The sequence below is a fragment of the Apium graveolens genome, chromosome 5 (assembly GCF_009905375.1).
Source record: "Apium graveolens cultivar Ventura chromosome 5, ASM990537v1, whole genome shotgun sequence".
NCBI classification, from domain to species: domain Eukaryota; kingdom Viridiplantae; phylum Streptophyta; class Magnoliopsida; order Apiales; family Apiaceae; genus Apium; species Apium graveolens.
The window spans coordinates 253,116,154-253,125,462 of record NC_133651.1 but is presented as its reverse complement, the minus strand read 5'-3'; the positions used below and the strand labels follow the sequence as shown (position 1 = coordinate 253,125,462).

The 9,309-nt window shown below is 33.8% G+C and overlaps 2 protein-coding genes across 2 annotated transcripts; one reads left to right on the top strand and one right to left on the bottom strand.

Moving 5' to 3' along the window:
• The first annotated feature begins 376 nt into the window (after window positions 1–376).
• LOC141725068 (transcription factor MYB1R1) lies at window positions 377–1,924 on the top strand. The gene is made up of 3 exons (XM_074527447.1): window positions 377–749; window positions 1,047–1,258; window positions 1,435–1,924. The coding sequence occupies exons 1-3, from the start codon at window positions 479–481 to the stop codon at window positions 1,756–1,758; spliced, it is 807 nt and encodes a 268-aa protein (XP_074383548.1). The 5' UTR covers window positions 377–478; the 3' UTR covers window positions 1,759–1,924.
• A 296-nt stretch (window positions 1,925–2,220) lies between these two features.
• LOC141725067 (serine/threonine-protein phosphatase PP2A-2 catalytic subunit-like) lies at window positions 2,221–7,419 on the bottom strand. The gene is made up of 6 exons (XM_074527446.1): window positions 6,991–7,419; window positions 4,122–4,236; window positions 3,645–3,753; window positions 3,484–3,561; window positions 2,847–3,038; window positions 2,221–2,765 (listed from the first exon to the last, which is right to left on the bottom strand). The coding sequence occupies exons 1-6, from the start codon at window positions 7,244–7,246 to the stop codon at window positions 2,592–2,594; spliced, it is 924 nt and encodes a 307-aa protein (XP_074383547.1). The 5' UTR covers window positions 7,247–7,419; the 3' UTR covers window positions 2,221–2,591.
• Window positions 7,420–9,309: the final 1,890 nt, after the last annotated feature.

Below are 9,309 nucleotides of genomic sequence, written 5' to 3'. Positions count from 1 at the left end.
ATGTGGTATTTAAATTTATTTAAGAATTAAACGATGGTTTAAAGTATAAACGAATTTAACAGAGTTAATATGCAAAATGGCTATAAATAAAATGCCGTGCCAAAATATAGTATGAAAGAAAATGTGGGCGATGGATGAAATACTACTTTTTATAGGATACCACTTACCAGGCTGTATCTTAAGGATACTGATAAAAATGTGTCCACGTTCAATATCCAAGATGCTTTTAATTTAAATAAATATAAAAATGAGAAAAGAAAAGCACACTAACGTGGAGTCCAGTATATGAACGGCCCAGATGTACCTAATGATTGTAATGTGTGGTGCGAAGGCAATGTAACAGTACAAATGGTGTTAATATTTATATTCATGTTGGTGCACAATTTGTAAGCCGCTAAAGTTTTACCAAAACACTTGCTCATATTATTATTTCTATCTCTACCTTCTCTTTGTATGGACTACAACTAGTTGCTCTAAAATGGACGCATTTTCTAGTACATGTTCTAAATCTGGAAATGAAGCTCATGTTAATCAGATGTCCAGGGAGCAGCCTAAGGGTGGAGGTAAAGGTATCATGTTGTTTGGTGTGAGAGTTATGGAAGCCTCGTCCTCTTTTAGAAAGAGTGCTAGCATGAACAATCTTGCTCAATTTGAACATGCTCAGGACTCCAACTCCGATGTTCTTGCTGCCGGTTATGCGTCTGATGATGTTGTTCATGCCTCCGGTGGCAGCCGTGAGCGCAAAAGAGGTACTTTTCGCATTTCTCTGGCAATCTGTGAGCGATTACTAATGGACCGTTGTCTGTTGATAACTTTGGTTGATAAAACTCAGAATTCTTGTAGCCCTAGTAAAATAAGCATATTTTGGCGTTTTACCTGATACTAATGTTCTGCTCATTCGAATTTGATAATCTGTTATACTGAAAGATTCAAATGTTATTTTTTATCCGTCAAACAATTATAAACCTTAGGCCGTAAATGCAAAATTGACTATTGGAGTTGGATGAATGTTGATAATTGATTTAAGTATATGATGGAATAAATAGGAGTGGCATGGACAGAGGAGGAGCATAGACTATTCTTAATGGGATTGCAGAGAGTAGGAAAAGGAGATTGGAGAGGAATATCAAGAAATTTTGTAAAGACAAGAACGCCTACTCAAGTTGCAAGTCATGCTCAGAAATATTTTCTCCGGAGAAACAATCACAACAGGCGTCGCCGCCGATCTAGTCTTTTTGACATCACTACTCAAGACACGGTAAGCTCATCTGCCTAGAACCAACTCCTCGCACACCGCTTAATATGTTGTTTTGATCATCTCATATCATTCACCTCATCGTATGTTACACTAAGTAGAACAAGTACACATTCCTTTATATTTTGGATGTACATTATTTGTTTTTACTCATACTATGTCCTAATCTAATTCCACAGTATATGGGTAACAAAACCCAAGATTATCAACCAGCTTTACCATTAGCAAGAGACAAATCTATGGAAAACCTAACACTTGAACAAACTAAATTCATCCGTCCACTTCCAAAATTTCCGATCCCTCCATCTTCCAGGATGGCAGACCTCAGCTTGAACAACTCATCAACTCCAGCCCAGGAGCCAGAGCCCATGCTGCCTCTATCTCTTAATCTGTCCATTGACTCGTCTTCTCTCGGTAAGCAGGCACCACAGGCAAATTTTCAGGAAATGTCCGGCAGCTTTAATAGCAATAACGGAGATAACAACATCATTAGTGTTGCATGATGACATTTGTGATCAAATGGAGTATTGTTTGGAACTGTGAGTAAATTAATTAGGTTGGAATAGACTTCTAAGATTAGCGTAATTGATTAGGTGATTCCTTATATATAGAGATGGGTTGTATATTAATTAGTTATATATGAAAGATGTTTGTGTGTCATTTTCAATATCTTAGACCCTGTGAATTATATACATGTTGTCACAAACCCCCTTCCTTTGGATTCGATCTCCTAGTTGATTTTCTCACAACGTTCTTCATCAAATTCTTATCGGATGCTTTGTCAAAAACAAATATCCGAGTACATGTGGGATTCTACACAAGCTCAACTGCCCAATCATACTGAAGTCCTTGCCATTGTTTTACTATGATTTTCAGATACAGAACTTGGGCCTATAAACACAAGTCTTTAGACAACAAACAGCATTTTCTAACTACCAATAATATACAATTTCTCAGACAAGTAGTTTTAGCATAAATTTTTATCAACTATCTAAAAGAATGAAAATTAACGAACTCTACAACTTGTAGGTGCTTAGCAAGTATGTAAGCGTTACCAACTTCCAAGCAAATGGATAAAACAAAATCCTGAAATCTGATTCCTATTGTTAAATTACAGAACACATATTTATGTAAATCTTGGGCAATATACATAATAAAATGGCTGCTGCCTTTTGTTCTATCGGGTTCTCCCTGCGTTTCTTGGATGTGAAGTCAACAGCAGAAAAACTCCTGATAAAAGAATTATGTAGCCACTTTCTCGAGAACAAAAACTCCTTCTCCAAAACCACGCAGTGGGGCGACCACGATCTACAAAAAGGCTGTTACCTGGTTGAAATTATAAGAAGTAATCAGGTATCTTACGGGTGGTGTCAGGTTCAATCTGCCGAGGTGCTGGATCAAACTGTAGAAAATTTTGGTCCATGTTCTCCCCAATTTCTAGAATTGCTGCCATATTTCCACAGCGGTAACAGTAGTTTGGAGCACTGAATACTGTTACTACGTTCTTTTCCTGGAAGTATTGTATAAGGAGATAAGATTATGATGTGATTTAAATAAGACCCAAAAACAAAATCTCCTTAGGTTCACAAACCTGACACCAGTTGAAACCTTCCATCACTAATTGATGGGCTCTTGAAATTAGAGATAGCCCATTAGTGTGGTTGAACTGAGCAGCTACATCCTGTCCAAAGGTATAACCAGCTCCCCGTGGAGATATTCCCCAACCACACCGGTCGTCTGGATCAGACCATAAAAGATCGCACATAGGTCCTTCATGTGGAACCTAGCATATTTCATATGTAGTCGGAGTAACACAAACATAAGAAATATGTGCAAATTGCTGAAGTATACTAGTCAATAGTATATGAGGTTAACAAAAAAAGCATACATCATACATTCATAGGCATAACTTTTCCATTTTATTTGATGATAATAGATACTCAAACAAAACAGTTTATATATCTATAGAAAAAAAATAAGAAGGCGTCCTTTGCTTGATTGTTCACTCCAGGGTACAGGAAGAAACAGATAGAGCAAAAGTCTCTTTATCGGATGTAAAAGAATTGCATGTAGAGAGTCATAGATATAGTTTAACAGTCATGCTAGGTCAAATGACGGTTGTAATGAAAACCGACCACGGTAATATATATCGTGGTTGGGATATAAATACAAACTACACATGGCATTACACATAATACAAATTCCAGAAGTAGCGATTGAAAATGCACCTCTTGTATACGATCCAAGGATCTGATATTATCTAGAGTATCCAAAGATGGTGAAAGCCCTCCATGCAAACAGAATACCTGCATTTTTATCAGTTCTAAATTGTTATAAGTTGTGAGTTGTGACTACCAAAATAAGATATTAAAGTTGACGCATAACAAACCTGACTTTCTATAAGGGCAGTAAGAGGTAGATAATCAAAAAGGTCAGTGAAAAATTTCCAAACATTCGCATTCCCATACTTCCGCAAGCACTCATCATAAAAACCATACCTGAAGTTGGAGAGTGGAGGAACATGAATAACATTAACATATTTAGGAACCAGCTAAAAGTCTTGTAAACAGACCAGCTACAACTAAACAGAACATGAAGGGTATAGTTCATCTCAGTAGCGTACTCTACGAAGGAGATAATTCCTATGACTTTCAGTTATTCATTAAGTTCTCTTAAAATTTTCTGACAAACTTTAAACTCATCAACTTCAGCATGGAATTTAACATGATCCGTGAAGAACATTAGACAAGGAATATATTTGCTTATGGATTACAAGATACTCATAACATAGACAGTCATTTGTTGACCAGAAAAAAAGTTGCTTGCATATCAAAATGACCGTATATGATTTAATAGAAGGCCTTACACTTGAGTAATTTGCCTACTTTCATGATTTCCCCTGAGGATTGTAATCCTGTCTCTATATCGAACTTTTAGGGCCACTAATAGGCTGACAGTCTCTACAGAATAGTACCCACGATCTGCAAGAATCTTAGTATGATTAAATTAATAATTCCAACAAAAATAATTGTTCAAAGGAAAAAATACACATGAACTTGTATGAGTTTGATTACGAGAAAAAAGAAAATACTGTCTACTCCAGAACAGGCGTCAAAATGTTTCTTTATATGCCGTACAATCAGGGAACGGTTAGCTGAATATGGTGACTGTACCGCACATGTTCAACATTAGGCTATTGAGAATACTTGCTTAATAGTTATATTAGTAGAATCGACTGTTTTGTGTGACAAATACGTTCTTGTAATGAAGACTTCTACTATAGTTGGATGATATTCTAGTTAAACAAGGCAACACATAGAACCACTAAACTATTAACTTCCGTCTAAAAGCACTAGCATTTCTATAGTCTACACTCAGAGAAGAGATGTTTCACTGCACACCACTTACCAAGGGTAAAAGGCATCAATAACTAGCTACGATCATACATAAATTAGAATAAGTGTCACTTGCCAAATTTTCATATTCACGGCCAAATTTAGGTTACCTTTTTCCCATAACTATGAAACAGTAATAAAGTACATGTGTTAATATGGAAAGTAATATATTAAGTTACCAAAGGTATAATATAATCATTTTCTATAACATATTAGGTAATGACATGTTCATGAGAATATGTGTTAATATGGAAAGTAATATATTAAGTTACCAAAGGTATAATATTATCATTTTCTATAACATATTAGGTATTGACATGTTCATGAGAATAATTGCAGAATGTATTGAATTCATATGAAGTTACCAATTATCTAAAAAGGAGAATCAAACATCCCCTAAGCACTTTCAGATTTCATTTAATATGATCTGTACCTATTACGTTATGATAAAACCATACATCTCATCATCAGTTTAGACACTTTTCAGTCAATAAACTTGTTCTGTATATAAATGAAAAATAACGCGAAAAAGGCATGAGAATATACTATGATTGACAAGAGTAAATGCACAATAAGAGGATTCGAACATACAAAAGAAGTTTCCCGAGAATGGAGACTCAAGGATCCAACAATGTAATAAGTGTTAATTACAAAGTATACAACTACATAATAGATTGATACTAATTTATCTATGAATCGTGGAATCCAAATCCAATGTCGACTACATTGTAAGCATTACGATTTAGAAAAGACACGGCCATGTTTCAGGTAACCGCAAACTGAAAAGATGCTCAAACACACCACGACAAAGCCAGTAGACAAAGAGAGCGACAAAGCCAGTAGATAAAGAGAGGACAGAGGAGTATCGTTGTCGTATACATGAATTTATTCATGTCAAAATTTAAGTTTGACTCTACATTTATGACATATCAGGTTAAAGAGGTGCCAACTGATCACAAACTAGTCAGCCATCGTTGCCACAGCCTGCTTAACCAATAGTAGGTGTCCCCATATCCTAACTAACATTTTAATTTGGTTAAAACTGAACATTGTTATATACAAAAAAAATATGAACACGGAATACAGCCCCAATGCCCTCATTCCAACCATCATATACTTTAAGGTATGTTGTCTATGTATGGATGTAATAAGAGTTACGTATGTGCGTATAGATTCTACTCCCATGTAATGTAATAAAGAATCTCAAAAGTATAGCAATGTCCCATGCAAAGGAACAAGCTGGTATTTCTTATTCAGTTATTCTGAATCAAAAAATTTCCTTTTCCCATCTTGATTATCAAGTAACACACAATCTATAAGCGTATCATTCGCAAACTAAAAATTATCTAATATCATAAATTTACCTTAAATGTAATACATGACAATCAAACTAAGATTCAAGATTCATAAAAATAGTAAATACTAGCTACACTTTAAACTTCTTCGTAATGAACTCACACACAAGTAAAATCCAGCTTATAACTGTCATACCCTGATACATTTAATGACCTTCTTAAATACAATTTTCGATTTCTAAACAAATTAAAACCTAAGCGCCCCAAAGTTCTTACACATACCATTTATTCTATATAGATCAAGTATTTATAAAGCATGTTACTTTAAATTACTAAACAATCCAATTAGAACATATCAAACTTCCAGTTTATAAAAATCATCAAAAAAATTAAAATATGTAAGTACTCAAACAAATATAATACATACACACTTCTTCTACAAATAACACGTATTTCTATAATGGTTTTTTACAAATAACCTAAATAACAATCCAATCAAAACAGCTATCAACCCCAAACTTTTAACTTACAGAAAATTCACATTTAAATTTTAGAAAAAATGGTTATTTCCAACATTTACAATATTTCTTCTTTAGATATCATGTATACAGAAGTTTATAAAAATAATCTAACATTCCTAATAGTTCAAGTGACCAACTAATGACTTCAAATTTACAATTTACAGAAATCCCCGATACACACACACGTAAATTATTTCTTCAATAAATATCATGTCTTTATATGGTAATCATTATACTTAACAAAACTAACAATCCAATCCAAATTTACCACTCAACCACTTCAAACTATCAATTTAGAGTATAATCAAAACACACACATACACAACAAATAACTGAATTAAACATCCAAATGGAACAACTATAACAGCTCCAAAGTATCAATTCACAGAATCTCTCTCTCTCTCTCACACACTCTCAGACACACACACAACATCTAACAATCCAATTAAAACAGCTAACAAACCCCAAACTATCAATCCACAGAAACCAACACATAAACAAAAGGGGGGGGGGGATGATCTTACCAACATAATCGCCCATAAAAAGATAATTAGTATCAGGAGAACTCCCACCAATCCGAAAGAGCTCAATTAAATCATAAAACTGACCATGAATATCACCACAAACAGTAACAGGACACTTAACAGGCTGCACATTCCATTCTTCAACCAAAACAGCCCTCGCTTTCTCACACAACACCTTCACATCTCCTTCCGCTAACGCCTTGCACTCCATCAATTGCTCGATCCATCTGTCCACGTCTCCGTTCGAAGACGCCATCTTATTTTTTTATAATCGGTAGTTTCGAAAACCCTATTTTACAGATCCCAAGCTCTAAATAAATTCATTACAAATTCATGGTATTTTAGGTTTTGAGATTGCGAATCTTATGTGTTTGTGAAAATGCCAAAAGGAAAGGTTTGTTGAGGAAGTAGTGTGTTGAAACTATATTATTTATTTGTTATATATATTATTATTTTTTATTACTGTATTATTTTACGCTCATAAAAGGGGACAAAATTTGTAGCACCGCTAGCTCCGCCCGCCTAGTCGAGTCGATATGACCTGGATTATTTTCATACGTGTTCTCATTTTAGCTGGATTCCGATTAAGTAAAACCTTTTTTTGTATCTTAAAAGTAGGTTGATATATTTGAGAAAATTTTACTTTTTAATGCATAATATTTTTGTCAATTTTATTTCACAAATTACTCCAACAATATCATTTCTTTGAGTTGTAAATTAATTATACTAACTTAAAATTTCTGCCATATACTAACTTTTTTTAATATTATATAATTTTTTTAATTTAAAATTTGAATTTAATTTTTTTTTTAAGTAAAAGATGTTGTTTTAAAATTTTAAATTTTTTTAATAAAGTTTGAGTACCGTACCTAACCGAACGACTACATGCCCATAAGTATACTAGGTTTGTAAAATAAATATGTTCCTACGTGTTTTAATAGAACATGCTCGTAAAATTGTTACACCAGTAGCAAATAAGTTTTAAATAATAAGAATTTCCAAAAATTTAAATATATGTTAATATTATATTTTTGGCACAAGTACCTAAAAATTTAGATGGGTGTTAATATCACAACACCCATCTACTTTTTCTCCACACCAGATCTGTTCGTCAACTACAACCACCAACATCATAATCAAAATTACTGGATTTAAATTTAAATCACCACAAACAAAATTATAACCACCACAATGACATCAACATGATATACATTTAGTATATCAATTCCGGTCATCATCCATTTCTGCTTACCAATTCCGTTCAACTATAATCACCATTATTTTTATAAAATGGTATTTTATACTGATGTGCTTTGTCATTGACTGTTGTATTGAATTTTCTGTCATTGCAAAGGTTTTTTTGCTTAAAAAACTAGATCCAGTATCATCAGGGAAGCTTCAATCAATCTTACGGGTCATATGAGTTCAAAAGTTTATGTCCCTGTTTCATTGCCTTTGAAAAAATGTGCTCATGGGACGACTATACAAGTAAGTCATTTACATTGTTAACATTCGGTGCTGTAAAAAATTTTGGTGCAATAAGTAGTTCAGTCTTCAATGTTAAACAATGTACATTAATGGATTTGATTAATGAGAATTCAAGCTTATTTTTCTTTTTGTAGGTTGAAGTTCAGTTCCTAGCACCAAGAACAAAACTCGGGTATGTTAGTCAACATACTTAGCTTCTTTTTAGCCCCAGAACAATACTGAGGTTTGTGACAGTCCTTACATTTTTTCAGGACTGAAAATTGTAATGAGGTGGAACAGAAGATGTAACTACAGATGATGACATAGATAGCATGTCAAATGGATCCAGCTATACATTTACCAAGAGTTTCGGGTCTTTTTTTGGTAACCTAAGTCATCGGGAAGAAATGCTTAAAATCGATGTACTTTTTTTGCTTTACGGAGATTTTTTTCCAAAGGTTTTTTTTCTAAAAAGGTTTTAACGAGACACTGTTATTGAAAATGGGACATCCAGGGGGGAGTGTTACAATGTGGATGTCCCTAGAGCATTTTAGAACAAAACTCTTGACTTTCTAATTCACATAACACATGTCCTTTTGTCTTTCAAATCCATCCTTGCAACGTATTTCTAGAGAGCTTATATAAGGACTCCATGATCAAACTTGTAAAGACACGCCGGAATAAAATAGAAGCTTATGCTTTGTTCTCTGCCAACTATGCTATATATAGAGAGAGAGAGATGATTAAATAAAAACAAATTTTAAAAAGAAAACTAAAAATTAATCTAAACCACTAGATCAATCTAATGTAATATCCCCTATGGGCAGCACACAGAATTAATCTACACCCTCC